At 52.5% G+C, this 17,315-nt stretch overlaps 1 protein-coding gene across 1 annotated transcript; it reads right to left on the minus strand.

The window, feature by feature from the left end:
* Positions 1 to 543: 543 nt before the first annotated feature.
* LOC311308078 (SR-related and CTD-associated factor 4-like) lies at positions 544 to 16,545 on the minus strand (the record flags this gene model as incomplete). The annotated part of the gene is made up of 20 exons (XM_084437015.1): positions 544 to 1,694; positions 2,067 to 2,875; positions 3,308 to 3,481; positions 4,228 to 4,372; positions 4,969 to 5,081; positions 6,283 to 6,439; positions 7,470 to 7,583; positions 8,913 to 9,013; positions 9,535 to 9,725; positions 9,976 to 10,058; positions 11,255 to 11,449; positions 11,545 to 11,629; positions 11,938 to 12,029; positions 12,558 to 12,779; positions 12,974 to 13,110; positions 13,199 to 13,334; positions 13,712 to 13,873; positions 14,161 to 14,205; positions 14,751 to 14,834; positions 16,516 to 16,545. 20 exons carry the CDS (start codon positions 16,543 to 16,545, stop codon positions 1,242 to 1,244), a joined length of 3,528 nt encoding a protein of 1,175 aa, XP_084293141.1. The 3' UTR covers positions 544 to 1,241.
* Positions 16,546 to 17,315: the final 770 nt, after the last annotated feature.

Genomic DNA, 17,315 nt, shown 5'->3' on the forward strand with positions numbered 1-17,315 from the left:
TTCAGGTTAAGAGAGGGGTTCAAGAGAGGGGAGGGGTCCAGGTTAAGAGAGGGGTTCAGGAGAGGTGAGGGGAGGTGTGGGGTCCAGGTTAAGAGAGGGGTTCAAGAGAGGGGAGGTGTGGGGTCCAGGTTAAGAGAGGGGTCCAGGTGAGGGGAGGGGTGGGGTCCAGGTTAAGAGAGGGGTTCAGGAGAGGGGAGGTGTGGGGTCCAGGTTAAGAGAGGGGTTCAGGAGAGGGGAGGTGTGGGGTCCAGGTTAAGAGAGGGGTTCAGGAGAGGGGAGGTGTGGGGTCCAGGTTAAGAGAGGGGTTCAGGAGAGGGGAGGGGTGGGGTCCAGGTTAAGAGAGGGGTTCAGGAGAGGGGAGGTGTGGGGTCCAGGTTAAGAGAGGGGTTCAGGAGAGGGGAGGTGTGGGGTCCAGGTTAAGAGAGGGGTTCAGGAGAGGGGAGGGGTGGGGTCCAGGTTAAGAGAGGGGTTCAGGTGAGGGGAGGGGTTCAGGTGAGGGGAGGGGTTCAGGTGAGGGGTTCAGGTGAGGGGAGGGGTTCAGGTGAGGGGTGGGGGTCAGGTTAAGGGTGGGGGTCAGGTTAAGGGTGGGGTTCAGGTGAGGGGAGTACAGTCAGACTCTTTCAGGCCGTCCACTTAACAGTACGATGTCTTCAGCGAGGTGAGAGGTGAGTCAGAAACCAGAGAGGAACGTCTGCGCCGTCAGAAACCAGAGAGGAACGTCTGCGCCGTCAGACGAGTCCATCTCACACCAACGTATTCAGCAGTGATTTGAGATTCAATCAATGAGTTAAACATCATGACTGATGTTAAATAGAACTTCACCCGTTCAAATATGAATTCATTCAAATTCTCTTATCTGCTGGATGGACAGGGATCAAACTGAATCGATATCATTCGTCTCCTAGTGTTCATGGCCACTGATAAATGAAAGAACGAGATAGAAATCTATCTTTACCATATTATACCCGACAAGTCGTCTCTGCCACGCGATGAAGGAGGAGAGGAGACAAGGGAAGGACGAAGGAGAGGAGGCAAGGGAAGGATCCCACTGAGGACTGACACAGACAGAGTAGGTCTTCCATTCGTCCCTAGTTGGTGGAGGTTAGGGCTGTGGATGAAGTCACTTCATCCCTCCGTCTCTGAGGGGAGGTGTGTGTGAGTGTGTGTGTGTGCATGTGTGAGAGAGTGTGTGTGTGTGTGTGTGTGTGTGTGTGTGTGTGTGTGTGTGGGGTGGGGCGGGGCTAAGCCTCTGGCTCCGGTGTCGTCTCTGGCTCTGTGGACTCAGTCTTTGCTGGGGGGTCGGACAGTGGCGGGTCTGCAGCAGTCTTTTCGGGAGGGGGGGCCGAGGGCGGGGGCTGCGCTAGCTGCTGGGCGGGCTCTTTCGGGGGGTCGTCCCCGGGTTGAGGACCGGGCTCCTCAGAGGAGGAGGCGGCGGCAGGAGCAGCAGGACGAGGAGGAGCAGCAGCGCCGCCGCCGGGTTGTTCGGCGCTCTGAGAGTTCTGGGGTTTGTCCAGGCTCTCGGGCTCCGCCCCCCTTCGATCGTCCCGGTCCCAACGCGTGCTCCTCTCTCTCCGCCTGGGCCTCTCTCCCTCCGCTGCTCTGCCTCTCTCTCCCTCCGCCGCTCTCCCTCTCTCTCCCTCCACTGCTCTGCCTCTCTCTCCCTCCGCCGCTCTGCCTCTCTCTCCCTCCGCCGCTCTCCCTCTCTCTCCCTCCGCCGCTCTGCCTCTCTCTCCCTCTGCCGCTCTCCCTCTCTCTCCCTCCGCTGCTCTGCCTCTCTCTCCCTCCACTGCTCTCCCTCTCTCTCCCTCCCCTACTCTCCCTCGTTCTCGCTCTCCTCCCTCCCCCCTCCCTCGTTCTCTCTCTCCTCCCTCCCCTACTCTCCCTCGTTCTCTCTCTCCTCCCTCCCCCCTCCCTCGTTCTCTCTCTCCTCCCTCCCCCTTCCCTCGTTCTCTCTCTCCTCCCTCCCCCCTGCCCCTCTCCCTCTCTCCTCCCTCTCCCCTCCCTCGTTCCCTCTCTGCCCCCTCCCCCCGGCTTCTCTCCCTCTCTCCCCCGCCTCTCTCTCTCTCTCCCCCCTCTCCCCTGCCTCTCTCCCTCTCTCCTTCCTCCCCCCTCCCCCTCTCTAGACTGCTCCGTCTCTCCCTCCAGTCTCGCCGGTCTCTGTCTCTGTCCCGGTCCCTGTCCCTCTCCCACCCTCCTCCTCCTCCTCCTCCTCCTCTCTGCTCTCCTCCTCCTCTCGGCTCCCCTCCTCCTCCTCTCGGCTCCCCTCCTCCTCCTCTCGGCTCCCCTCCGTCATCCTGCCAGCCCCCAAACCTCTCCCTGTCCATTCTCTCCCCTCCTCCTCCTCCTCCTCCTCCTCCTCTCCCTCCGTCCCCAAACGTCCGTCTCCCTCCCCCGAACCCTCCTCTGTCCCTCTCTCTGTCCCAGTCCCTGTCCGGTTCTCGGTCCCTGAACCCGGGCCGGTCGTTCCTGAAGGGCCTCCCCTCCATGTCCTCAGGCTCCTCCGGCCCCCGTGGAAGAGGGGCCCCAGGCCTCAGGAAGGGAGGAGGGGGGGGCCCCGGCGGGGGGCCGTGCCGGGGGAACGGGCCCCTCATGGCGTGGGGGGGCATCCCGAACCTCCCGTGGGGGGGAGGCGGAGGCTCCTGGTGCATAATCTGGGGGTGGGGCCCCCTGGGGGGCCCGCCCATCTGGGGGGGCATGAGGGGCATGCCGGGGTGCGGAGGCCGGGGGCCGTGCGGCGGGGGGAAGCGCTGCATGTGAGGGGGCGGGAGCACCGGGGGGCGCTGCAGGGGGATCATGCCGGGCCGCGCCCCGAGGAGACCCCCCGATGGGGGCGGGGGGGGCGGAGGGCCCCCTGGAGGAACGCCCATCTGACCGCCTGGAGAAGGGAAACAAAAACGCACGGGTCAGGGGGTCTGGTCTCCTCCCCTGGACTTGGATGTGGCCCAAGCCTTACTCTTCTATCTGGGATTAGCTTGCTAAGGAATGGATGGAAACTGTCAAAACTGTAAAATTCATTGAGGAAGTTATTGTGCTGACTAGCTAGTGACTGCTAGTTAGTATACATGCTAGTTAGTATAGTTAGTATACAGGCACTTAGACTTAATGACTGCTAGTTAGTATACAGGCACTTAAGCCTTAATGACTGCTAGCTTTTGTCACGTTTTATATCGCAATATATCATATTACAATATTTCGTCACATGCCTAGTCTCCGTGGTTAAAGGAGCACATGATGCACATTTAAAACCACACGTGTGCACGCCCTGGTAAGAGGGGTCTCACGCCGGTGCTCTGGCTAACAGACTGACCCATGGAGCCCATCTGGGGGGGGATGGGGCCCTGGTGGCCGTACAGGTGGAGCCCCTCGGGGCCGTCGCTGTTGTTCCTGGGGCCCAGGCCAGCTGGGTCCGCGGACGGGTCCTCGACCATGCCGGCGGAAGGGGGCGGGGGGCCCATGGGCATGGCCCCTGGGGGAGGGAAGCCTGGTAGGACGGAGAGAGGGGGAGAGGTTGAGCAACGAGTTCAGAAGGGAATGAGAGAGGGAAAGGGAGGGAGAGGGAGAGAGAGAGAGAGAGAGAGAGAGAGAGAGAGAGAGAGAGAGAGAGAGAGAGAGAGAGAGAGAGTGAGTGAGTGAGTGAGTGAGTGAGTGAGTGAGTGAGTGAGTGAGTGAGTGAGTGAGTGAGTGAGTGAGTGAGTGAGTGAGTGAGTGAGTGAGTGTGTGAGTGAGAGTGAGTGAGTGTGTGTGAGAGAGAGGTCTGGAGAGGCGTGGGTGTGCTACCTGAGGGTGAGTGAGAGGGAGAGAGAGAGAGAGAGAGAGAGAGAGAGAGAGAGAGAGAGAGACAGGTCTGGAGAGACGTGGGTGTGTAACCTGAGAGAGAGGGAAAGGGAGAGAGAGACAGAGGCGTGGGTGTGTAACCTGAGAGAGAGGGAAAGGGAGAGAGAGACAGAGGCGTGGGTGTGTTACCTGAGAGAGAGGGAAAGGGAGAGAGAGACAGAGGCGTGGGTGTGTTACCTGAGAGAGAGGGGGAGAGAGAGAGAGGGGGAGAGAGAGAGAGAGACAGACAGAGGTGTGGGTGTGTTACCTGAGAGAGAGAGAGAGAGAGAGATAGAGAGAGAGGGAGAGAGAGAGACAGAGGTGTGGGTGTGTTACCTGAGAGAGAGAGAGAGAGAGAGAGAGAGAGAGAGAGAGAGAGAGAGAGAGAGAGAGAGAGAGGCGTGGGTGTGTTACCTGGAGGCATCTGCATGGGGTTGAATCCGGGTCTCATGAAGGGGGGCGGAGGGGGGACCCCGGGGGGGAAGGAGGGGGGAGGGATGCCCATGGGCCCCGGGAAGCCCGGAGGCTGGAGGGAAGCCACGCCCCCCATGGGCGGAACCTGGGAGAGAGGAGCACACCAGACCGGGACTATTAAAGGATTCTGTCCTTATTTCTTTCCTTCCATCTTTCCTTCCTTCCATCTTCCTTTCCTTCCATCTTCCTTCCTTCCTTCCTTCCTTCCTTCCTTCCTTCCTTCCTTCCTTCCTTCCTTCCTTTCCTTCCTTTCCTTTCCTTCCCTTCCCTTCCCTTCCCTTCCCTTCCTTCCTTCCCTCCCATCTACTTATACATGTGTCTGTCTGTATCTGTCAGTGAAACAGTTCTCAGACAGTGTGTAAAGCATGACTGTTAGTCAGTAGGTGATAGTGTGTAAAGCATGACTGTTAGTCAGTAGGTGATAGTGTGTAAAGCATGACTGTTAGTCAGTAGGTGATAGTGTGTAAAGCATGACTGTTAGTCAGTAGGTGATAGTGTGTAAAGCATGACTGTTAGTCAGTAGGTGATAGTGTGTAAAGCATGACTGTTAGTCAGTAGGTGATAGCAGCCTGATATTGACATTGCGCTCATTCAAGATCCTCAGATCCCAGAGAGGTATCTCCAGTCCAGGGGCTGATCTCAGACCAGGCGTTGGCGGTGTGAAGCGTGTTTTAGTCGTACCTGTCCAGGAGCGTTCACCGGCGCCACCAAGCCCTCGTCCACCGGCGGCTCGGAGCGGCCATTTTGGGCCAACTGCTCCGCTTCCTCCAGGCTGTTCAGGGCCCCTCGCCACTCTGGGAACCAAGCACACGTACCACGGTCAGAACACGCCCTTCACCGGCCTGGGTGTGACTGTGTGTGTGTGTAGACAGGGCTCACCTGGAGAGAGTGTGTGTGTGCGCGTGGGTAGACAGGGCTCACCTGGTGAGTGTGTGTGTGTGTCTCATCTGTGTGTATGTAGACAGGGCTGTGCGCGCGCACGTGTGTGTGTGTGTGTGTGTGTGTGTGTGTGTGTGTGTGTGTGTGTAGACAGGGCTCACCTGGAGAGAGTGTGTGTGTGCGCGTGGGTAGACAGGGCTCACCTGGTGAGTGTGTGTGTGAGTCTCATCTGTGTGTATGTAGACAGGGCTGTGCGCACGCACGTGTGTGTGTAGACAGTGCTCGCCTGGTGACAGTGTGTGTGCGCGTGTGTGTGTGTGTGTAGACAGTGCTCGCCTGGTGACAGTGTGTGTATGTGTGTGTAGACAGTGCTCGCCTGGTGACAGTGTGTGTGTGTGTGTGTGTGTGTGTGTAGACAGTGCTCGCCTGGTGACAGTGTGTGTGTGTGTGTGTGTGGGGACAGTGCTCACCTGGTGACAGTGTGTGTGTGTGTGTGTGTGTGTGTGTGTGTGTGTGTAGACAGTGCTCGCCTGGTGACAGTGTGTGTGTGTGTGTGTGTGTGTGTGTGTGGACAGTGCTCACCTGGTGACAGTGTGTGTGTGTGTGTGTGTGTGTGTAGGTGTGTGTGTGTGTGTGGGGGGGTGTGTGTGTGTGTGTGTGTGTGGACAGCGCTCACCTGGTGACAGTGTGTGTTTCGTGTGTGTGTGTGTGTGTGTGTGGGGACAGTGCTCGCCTGGTGACAGTGTGTGTGTGTGTGTGTGGGGACAGTGCTCGCCTGGTGACAGTGTGTGTGTGTGTGTGTGTGTGGGGACAGTGCTCGCCTGGTGACAGTGTGTGTGTGTGTGTGTGTGTGTGGGGACAGTGCTCGCCTGGTGACAGTGTGTGTGTGTGTGTGTGTGTGGGGACAGTGCTCGCCTGGTGACAGTGTGTGTGTGTGTGTGTGTGTGTGTGTGTGTGTGTGTGGTGTGTGTAGGTGTGTGTGTGTGTGTGTGTGTGGGGGGACAGTGCTCACCTGGTGACAGTGTGTGTGTGTTTCGTGTGTGTGTGTGTGGGGACAGTGCTCACCTGGTGACAGTGTGTGTGTTTCGTGTGTGTGTGTGTGGGGACAGTGCTCGCCTGGTGACAGTGTGTCCATGTCCAGCATGCCTCCTTCTCTCAGGCCCTCCAGCTGGTCCTCGTTGATCTTGGCCCAGGGGACGTAGGTCACGCCCAGCTCCACGTCCCAGAACGGCTTCAGATCCGCCTTGAGCCCCTTATTCAGCGCCCAGGCAATCTGGGAACAGGGGGTTCACACAGGAGGAAGGTCTTCAGTCAAAAATACAACCCTTTATTTCAAAATAACACAAACATCTGAGAGAGAATCCTGTTCTGAATCCAGAGCTGGTGATGGTTAGCACTCGGGATGCTCCTAACGACTAATTTCCCTGACATTTAAACACAAGTTTCAACTTAGACTAGCCGACGAGAGTGAAAGTAAAACTTTTATTCGCTACTTTAAAGTATTTATGTTCAATTCGATGCTGTAATCAATGCGCTACGCTAGTTAGCTACATAATAGAAGGATAAAAAGGATAATTTTGCTGACTATTACTACGTATCACAGGAGTAGAAGTGTCACACTCGTGTGAGTGTGCTTGTTGGGTGTCATCAGTCAAGCTGTGGTAGCTAGCTAGAATGGCTCGCTACCTTAAAGTGTTTATGTTCAATTCGATGCTGTAATCAATGACGCTAGTTAGCTACATAATGCTAATGGAAGCTATCTATCTAATGTTAAGTAACCGGCAAACGTCAGGTCTTTGCCCATGCAGTTGATGTCTTCATTAAAAAGACTACATTAGTAACAACGCTCGTTTTTGTGACCGTCTCAGGAGGTAGACATTCACCGGTTAGCTAACATTAAATAGATAGATAGCTAACATTAGCATTATGTAGCTAACTAGCGTCATTGATTACAGCATGGAATCAAACATTAAACACTAAGGTAGCGAGCCATTCTAGCCATCTACCACAGCTTGACTGATGACACCCAACAAGCGCATTCACACGAATGTGAGACACTTCTACTCCTGTGATACGTAGTAATAGTCAGCAAAACTATCCTGAAAACAAGAAAATCCGAATATATTTATTTATTATTTATTAGTATTTTATAAATAGTTTTTATAAAAATATTTATTATATTTTTTATTTATTTTATTTATGAGTCGATCGCCAATCGTCGAGAATAGAATCGCGATTCTTATACGGATCTATTTTTTTTCCCCCCCACCACCTCTAGTGTGGAAGGAGGGCCCTCCTCTCACCTTGATGGTCTTCTGGTTGACCTTGAAGGTCCCTCGGCCGAGCTTCTGCAGCGCGCGGAAGGCGTCCTGCCGGTGCACCATGACGATGTACGCACAGCCGCGCGGCGGAATCATCTGGGTCGGGGAGAAGGGGGAGGAGCTTACACCTGGAACGCTGGCTTGATTAACATGTACTGGGGGGGGGGACGCTTGCTTTACGTAGTACTTGTTGTGTCTGGTGTCGGGCATATATTATAATTTTGGATATGCACGAATATAAAGTACTATTCCCTCACGATTTTACACAGATTTATCTTGTGTTACAGTATAAACGAGCCTTCGAAGCGTATGGGGAGATACCAGAGATGACCAGGGCTACTGTACTCACATTGATGGAGATACCAGAGGAGATGACCAGGGCTACTGTACTCACATTGATGGAGGAGATACCAGAGGACATGACCAGGGCTACTGTACTCACATTGATGGAGATACCAGAGATGACCAGGGCTACTGTACTCACATTGATAGAGGAGATACCAGAGATGACCAGGGCTACTGTACTCACATTGATGGAGGAGATACCAGAAGAGATGACCAGGGCTACTGTACTCACATTGATGGAGGAGATACCAGAGGAGATGACCAGGGCTACTGTACTCACATTGATGGAGATACCAGAGATGACCAGGGCTACTGTACTCACATTGATGGAGATACCAGAGCTACTGTACTCACATTGATGGAGATACCAGAGGAGATGACCAGGGCTACTGTACTCACATTGATGGAGGAGATACCAGAGGAGATGACCAGGGCTACTGTACTCACATTGATGGAGATACCAGAGGAGATGACCAGGGCTACTGTACTCACATTGATGGAGGAGATACCAGAGGAGATGACCAGGGCTACTGTACTCACATTGATGGAGGAGATACCAGAGATGACCAGGGCTACTGTACTCACATTGATGGAGGAGATACCAGAGGAGATGACCAGGGCTACTGTACTCACATTGATAGAGGAGATACCAGAGGAGATGACCAGGGCTACTGTACTCACATTGATGGAGGAGATACCAGAGGAGATGACCAGGGCTACTGTACTCACATTGATGGAGATACCAGAGGAGATGACCAGGGCTACTGTACTCACATTGATAGAGATACCAGAGATGACCAGGGCTACTGTACTCACATTGATGGAGGAGATACCAGAGATGACCAGGGCTACTGTACTCACATTGATGGAGATACCAGAGGAGATGACCAGGGCTACTGTACTCACATTGATGGAGGAGATACCAGAGATGACCAGGGCTACTGTACTCACATTGATGGAGATACCAGAGGAGATGACCAGGGCTACTGTACTCACATTGATGGAGATACCAGAGATGACCAGGGCTACTGTACTCACATTGATGGAGATACCAGAGATGACCAGGGCTACTGTACTCACATTGATGGAGTCGATCTGTCCAAACTCCTCCAGGAGACAAGCCACGTCCTGCTGCTGGGTCCTCTTGTCCAGCTGGCCCACCCAGAGAGTGGTGCTGCAAACTGAGAGGACACACAATGGGTGAGTATGTGTGGGTATGTGTGAGTATGCAGGTGTGTGAGTACGTGTGTGTGTGTGTAGCAAGATCCAGTTATGAATTCACTTATAAAAACAGTTGACGCACAACAGAAAAAATAAATCAATCCCTGTCTTTCCCCTGACTTTCAGTGAGTAAAAAGCTGAATTTCCATGAGCTGTAATGAACGGAAAAACTGTTGACGAGCAGGAAGGGGTTAAATGAGCACTGAAAAATCAGGTAACCATAACAACCACTCATGCAATACAGGAAACGCGTGAAATTACCTGATAAAGAGAAATACTGCACGGAAAATATGACATTTTGATAAATGGCAACTAAACATGCTACAAACAAAATTCCCTGATATTCCATGACTTACCCCCCCAAAAAACATAAAATCCCCTGACTTTCCACGTCTGGAATAGACTTTTTAAAATTCCATGATATTCCAGAAAATTCCATGACCCGTGGGAACCAGGAAGCGGGTGAAGAGAGTCGCCTCACCGCTCAGCGTGTCCGGTTTGGGCGGCGGAAGCCCTTTCTGCCGACGCTCCCTCTCCTTGTCCCTCTCCTTCCTCTCCTGGGAGCGCGAGCGCGGCGACGCCCGGCGGCGGTCTCGGGAGCGCGACCGCGAGCGTCTGTGTCGGGGGCGGCGCGTGCGGGAGTTGGACCGCGACCTCCTCCTCTTTGGCGACCTGCGGCGGAGCGGAGAGGGAGGCGTGAGTTCTAGCGCGCCCGCGTCGACTCGCCGCCGACCTTTGACCCCCAAGACTGGCGCTTCGCTCTTCGTTCTGTGTGCAGAAGCGCCCTAACTGAACTCTCCCACCCACTGAATAAAGGGACATTCCACCCCCCCCTCATAGAGAAGGACAGTTAAAGGTTAAAGGTCGTCTCAGGGCTATATCTCTACTGACAGGAAAGCCCCAAACGGGGGAAGCTGGTTACCTAGAGCCTGAGCGCGACCTCCGGCCATCCGGTCTCTGCACCCCCTCTCTCATGGATGGAGGGTCCAGTTCCATGCACATATCCTGACCAGAACAGCACACGACGGTCACTAAACACTCCACACTATGATGCTTAGACAAGATTATTTTCCAAAAGGAGTCAAGGCACTCTAACGTAAAAAATAAAACAGCCTTGCTTCAATTAGCATATCCGTGTGGACTGTTAAAAACACAACCCTCCTACCTGAATCACAGTTGTGGGATTTTAACGGTCCACATGAATATACCTGAATAACTACATGAATATACCTGAATAACTACATGAATATACCTGAATAACTGAATAAAGGTTTTTTATTTTTTTTATGTTAGAGTGCCTTGACTTTTTGGGAAACTCATTCATGGAACCCAGTCAAAGAGCTCCTTCCAGATGACGTCACTGCCGACAGCCAATCAGAACTCCTTCCCTCTGCCATTCCACAATATTATTTATCAATAATATTATTTATCAATAATTTTACATTAGTAGTAGGTGGGAAAAAAATCCAAACAGTGGGATCCCTAATACACACATCTGGGCTTTTCTAGTACAGGCGTTCTGTACCTGGGCTGTTCTAGTACAGGCGTTCTGTACCTGGGCTGTTCTAGTACAGGCGTTCTGTACCTGGGCTGTTCTAGTACAGGCGTTCTGTACCTGGGCTGTTCTAGTACAAGTGTTCTGTACCTGGGCTGTTCTAGTACAGGCGTTCTCTACCTGGGTTGTTCTAGTACAAGCATTCTCTACCTGGGCTTTTCTAGTACAAGCATTCTGTACCTGGGCTGTTCTAGTACAAGCATTCTGTACCTGGGCTGTTCTAGTACAAGCATTCTGTACCTGGGCTGTTCTAGTACAGGTGTTCTGTACCTGGGCTGTTCTAGTACAGGTGTTCTGTACCTGGGCTGTTCTAGTACGGCATTCTGTACCTGGGCTGTTCTAGTACAGGCGTTCTGTACCTGGGCTGATCTAGTACAGGCGTTCTCTACCTGGGCTGATCTAGTACAGGTGTTCTGTACCTGGGCTGTTCTAGTACAGGCGTTCTGTACCTGGGCTGTTCTAGTACCTGGGCTGTTCTAGTACAGGCGTTCTGTACCTGGGCTGTTCTAGTACAGGCGTTCTCTACCTGGGCTGTTCTAGTACAGGTGTTCTGTACCCAGGCTGTTCTAGTACAGGCGTTCTCTACCTGGGCTGTTCTAGTACAGGCGTTCTCTACCTGGGCTGTTCCAGTACAGGCGTTCTGTACCTGCTGATGCATAGCTAGGTGCTGGTTGAAAGCCTCGTTGTGGGGGGGGAACCCTCCTAGGAACCCCGGAGGTCCGGCGGAGCCGGGGGGGGGCTGGCCGAGGTGAGCCTGCCCCAGAGGAGGCATCATCCCTGGGTAGGCCTGCCCGGGCATCGCCCCGTACCCCTGGAGCTGGCCGTTTGGCGGGAGAGGTACCTGTAGGAGACACAGGGGACACAGAGAGAGCTGTAAACACAGAAGCGTGTTGTTTGTTTGTTGTTGTTGGTGCGGGTGCGAGAGCGACCTCTGACCTGTTGCGAGGGGTCCTGCGTCATGCCCATCATGTGAGGCTGAAAGTGGTCTATATGTTGGGGAAAGACTGGGGGCTGCTGACCGCTGTGGGAATCAAAACACACCGGTCAAACACACCCCAGAGACGGGTCAGACACTAACATGGCTACGTTACACAACATCACATCACACATAATATGGGCAATATATGACTCTTGATTGCTGAGTAGTGGAGAAGGGGTGGGCTTCTTCCTACTCCTTTTCAGACATGATGAGTAATTTTTTGTTGTTGTTGTTGTCTGATATTTGATTGTTTTTTACATTTTGTATTATTTTCACGTGTTTGAAATAAAGCCTTCATTCATTCATTCAGTCTCCAGCGAGTCAAGGGCTGGGTAGAGGGCGGAGCTTACAGGGGTGGGGGCGGGGCCGAGGACGTCTCCTCCTTCTTGGAGTCCTCTCCTCCCTCGGGCTCGTCGTCGTAGTCAAAGCGGTCGAGCAACGTCTACAGCGAGGAGAGAGAGGGGGGTGGGGCGTTTGTAACGCATCGTTAACATGACGTCATTAACATAACATGTCATTAACATAACATGTCAACACTGCATGGGAGTCAAGAGAAGTTCAGAGTAGTTGCATCACTCGTTCCTAGTGCTCGTTCTGTTACATCTACAGTGTTTATATTCTCTTGTAATATGTTTTTATATGAACAATAAATATGAATATATTGTCAATATTCATTTACATAACTTATGTGCACTCGTTTCATTTCAGTGTAAAGAAATGCACCGAATCTAAGAAACGCCGCGTCTATGACGATACTGTCGACACCATATATCCATGACATGCCCGCTCTGCGCCAAAAAATTCAAATAATAATGCCCGCCCCGCGACAACACTAGTAGTTTCGGGGGGGGGCCCCCATCACCCCCCTGAAAGAAAATTCTAGGGGAAACACTGATCTAGGGTGGGGCGGCCCGGTGGTTGACACAGGCGTTGCTGTGGCCCTGCTGAAGACTGGATGAGAGTGACTCACTGCGACCTTGTCGAACGCTGCCTTCTGCTGGACGGGCGGGACAGGCTGGGGGGGGTGCGGAGGGGCGGGGGCCGCCATGCCCAGGCTAGGGGTGAGGTTCTGGGGCTGGGGGTGGGGATGTGCCTGGGCTTGGAACTGGTGGGGGTTGGGCGGGGCTGGAGACGGCGCGTGGGTCTGGGGCGGCCCCGGCTGCTGCTGGATGGTCTGAAGCATCTGTTGAAGCTGGGAGAGGAAGGACGACGGTCACCGGAGGAGAGGAAAACGGCGCCGCCAGGCGTGGCGGACGTTCATCACACCGTCCAGAGGTTTGGGAGAATGAAATGTGCGTTGAGGAGAGACGCAGGATAAGTCACATTACACCGCTCTCTAGATAACCACACGCACCTACACACCCCCACACCCCCACACACACACACCTGCTGTCCCTGTGAGGACTGGAAGAGCTGTGCCACGGCAGCGAAGGCGTCGGAGTTCTGTAACTGAGGGACGGCTGCCGCGATGGAGTTGGCCGTGACGGCCGCGACACACTCCTTCTCTGGCGACGGGGGGGAGCCTGGGACACACACACACACACACATCGGTTGGCACGCTCTCTCTCTCACACACACACACACTGACGCGCAGGCGTTTGCTGTTAATACCTGGGTCGGGGTCGTCCATGTCTGTGTAGGCGCCGGCGCCGCTCGACCCGGCGGCCATGTCCAACAGAGGCTGGATCACTTCGATCTTGAACACCACGTTCTTCTGCCACAGGTTGAGCACCCGTACTATCTTACTCTGGACACACACACACACACACACAGATATAAAATGAAGTAGACATAGATAGATAAACAAATGCTTACTTTCATTGCTTTAATGGCAGATTTAGTAATGGAGATCATCTTCGCCCGAGAGATCGGAGGCCGCGCGCACGCACGCACGCACGCCGTACACACGCACGCACACACGCACGCACACACACACACACACACACACAGGGAGAGGGGAATGAGAAAGCAGCACAGGACCAGGTTCACTAGGCCTATACCGTTCCCTATCATCATCATCAACTGCGCCCCGGGCTGATGTAACAGTTGGTTGGGGGGCGCATTATAAATAAAAATAATAACAACATAACAACAACATCATCACCACCAGCAGCCCAGTCTTACCCTGTCCTCCACAGGACAAAGACAGAGGTTCTGGAAGGTTCCTGTGATGTTCTTGGTGAACCTCGGGCCAAACACATCTTTGTCCGCCCCGAACTGGTGACGGGACTGCCTGACGATGGAGTCCACCACGTACAGACCTGCCACCTTGTACTCTGGCTTACACTGGGGCGGGGGGAGGCACCGGAGTCACATGATGGACAGACAGACAGACAGATCACATGATCGGCAGACAGAAAAGCATAAGTTGGAACACAGAATATACAGAGTAGTGAATAAGTATAAAAGAGAGCGAGAACAAGACAGGTCAAGAGGTCACATACAGTCTAATAGATACATAGAGAGACGCATGGAAATCAGAGGACAGGTATCTCACAGTATCTAGGAAAGTTTGCAGCGAGGTATAATACAAGTGTTTCATTTGTTTTGACGACAGAGAAGTTGCTCCTTACCTTTTTGATAAACTTCTCAACAATCTGGACAACATGCTTGTACAACTAGAGAACAGAAACGTTATAATCAGCGACTGATAACGAAACGGTAACCAAATGTACTGAATGAGCCAACTTAGTTACATGGATCACACACACACACACACACAAACACACTCAATGACTTGAAATCACTAACTCTACCACTACTAACAGTCAAACTAACACTCAGACAGAAACAAAACAAACACACACACACACACACACACACACACTCAATGACTTTAAATCACTAACTCTACCACTACTAACAGTCAAACTAACACTCAGACAGAAACAAAACAAACACACACACACACACAAACACCCTCAATGACTTTAAATCACTAACTCTACCACTACTAACAGTCAAACTAACACTCAGACAGAAACAAAACAAAACACACACACACACATACACATACACACACACACAGCCCATACGGATATAAAATGAAGTATAGATAGATAGATAGATAGATAGATAGATAGATAGATAGATAGATAGATAGATAGATAGATAGATAGATAGATAGATAGATAGATAGATAGATAGATAAACAAATGCTTACTTTCATTGCTTTAATGGCAGATTTAGTAATGGAGATCATCTTCGCCCGCGAGATCGGAGGCTTCGTATCCATCAATGAGAATAACTAGAGGGATACAGGGGAGAGTTAGTTAGCTAGCTAGGGTCAGGGTTAACTAGAGGGATACAGGGGAGAGTTAGCCAGCTAGCTAGCTAGGGTCAGGGTTAACTAGAGGGATACAGGGGAGAGTTAGCCAGCTAGCTAGGGTCAGGGTTAACTAGAGGGATACAGGGCAGAGTTAGCTAGCTAGCCTGGGTCAGGGTTAACTAGAGGGATACAGGGGAGAGTTAGCCAGCTAGCTAGCTAGGGTCAGGGTTAACTAGAGGGATACAGGGGAGAGTTAGCCAGCTAGCCAGGGTCAGGGTTAACTAGAGGGATACAGGGCAGAGTTAGCTAGCTAGCTAGGGTCAGGGTTAACTAGAGGGATACAGGGGAGAGTTAGCCAGCTAGCTAGGGTCAGGGTTAACTAGAGGGATACAGGGGAGAGTTAGCCAGCTAGCTAGGGTCAGGGTTAACTAGAGGGATACAGGGGAGAGTTAGCTAGCCAGGGTCAGGGTTAACTAGAGGGATACAGGGGAGAGTTAGCCAGCTAGCCAGGGTCAGGGTTAACTAGAGGGATACAGGGGAGAGTTAGTCAGCTAGCCAGGGTCAGGGTTAACTAGAGGGATACAGGGGAGAGTTAGCTAGCCAGGGTCAGGGTTAACTAGAGGGATACAGGGGAGAGTTAGCCAGCTAGCCAGGGTCAGGGTTAACTAGAGGGATACAGGGGAGAGTCAGCCAGCTAGCCAGGGTCAGGGTTAACTAGAGGGATACAGGGGAGAGTTAGCTAGCTAGCTAGGGTCAGGGTTAACTAGAGGGATACAGGGGAGAGTTAGCCAGCTAGGGTCAGGGTTAACTAGAGGGATACAGGGGAGAGTTAGTCAGCTAGCTAGGGTCAGGGTTAACTAGAGGGATACAGGGGAGAGTTAGCCAGCTAGCCAGGGTCAGGGTTAACTAGAGGGATACAGGGGAGAGTTAGCCAGCTAGCCAGGGTCAGGGTTAACTAGAGGGATACAGGGGAGAGTTAGTCAGCTAGCTAGGGTCAGGGTTAACTAGAGGGATACAGGGGAGAGTTAGTCAGCTAGCTAGGGTCAGGGTTAACTAGAGGGATACAGGGGAGAGTTAGTCAGCTAGCTAGGGTCAGGGTTAACTAGAGGGATACAGGGGAGAGTTAGCCAGCTAGCCAGGGTCAGGGTGAGCTAGTGAGCAAGGGAGAGAGGGTCAACCAGGGGGGTCATTGGGAGAAGCCTGACATTGACAATAATGTTACATGGTTAAAACCCACCCTGTCCTCCCTAACTACATGTTTGATTGAGGCATAGTCAGCGAGAGTACCCCGTTAGCCATCTAGACTAGCTCTGTTGTGGTGGTTAGCTTAGCTATGCTATGCTACAAGCTAGCTGTAACAAGGCGGCAAGTTAGATAGACAGCTAGCTAGCTGGCTATTTCCCTAGTGTAGCTAGCTAGTAGCTAGGTCTAGCTAGTCTGAAGCAAGCTTGGACTAAACTGCTAGACTACCTAGCTAGTCGTAGTGTGTTTCTTGCTGTTCTAGTCCCCCAACTCTCCTCCTGATGCTAGTGGACTAGCTGGACTAGCTGGACTAGCCGGGCCTGTTATCCTGGCCTCCTCTCACACATGACTGTCCCCCCTGTCCCCCCTGTCCCCCCTGTCCCCCATGTCCCTGTCCGTCTTCTGGGACGTCCCTTACCTCGTGATTAAAGGCATTGACCGCGTCCATGGTGGCCAGAGAAGGCGACGCTTTGCCTAAAGCATCCAAATTCCCCGTGAAAGTGGTGTTTATTCACGGCAGGGCCGGTTCAACATGTCCGCTCCTTGTAGCCGAGCTAGCTAACTACACAGCTGCGAGCTAATTCAGGAGCTAGGAAGCCAATGCGGGTCGGTCGTGTAGGCGGGCCTGGACGGGAGGAACGCCCTGAGAAACGAGGACACCTAGTGGTCGGGGTGAGTTACTGCCGATGGGAATGACCAAACTTTAGCCTGCGTCCAATACCATCCTTGTTAGGTGGTGGGCCGAAGGGCGATTTCTTGATTTTGAACTAAAGTCATTGAGGGTTTACGATATATTTTATTATGTGTAGATTCTAGACATCTGTATGAGTAAGAAATAAATTGTTGGCACTTCCAGTAGCTGCACCTTTTTCTGTAATCCGTAACTTTTAATCGTTCTTAATGTTCAGGCAACTTGATCAGGCAACTACAGTTTCGGTCCGTCCTACATGGAAATTAGCCAATAAAGTGGTTCAAAAGTAGAGGCTCGTTTGAATCACACCTCCATGGTTTGTAAACAATCGCCACATGAACGGGGCTGCGTTCCGAATCGCATACTTCTACTTCTTACTACCAGTACCTCCTACAGCTGCCATTAGAAAGTACGTACTTTGCAAGCAGTAGGCATCCAATTGGGGCATACTACCTTGTCATAACATTGCGCCTTGAAATTAGCCCACATCCGTCGCTGTCCATAAAACGAAGTGTGACTATTAAAAA

The sequence above is a fragment of the Borostomias antarcticus genome (genome assembly GCF_949987555.1).
Source record: "Borostomias antarcticus genome assembly, chromosome: 1".
Lineage (NCBI taxonomy): Eukaryota > Metazoa > Chordata > Actinopteri > Stomiiformes > Stomiidae > Borostomias > Borostomias antarcticus.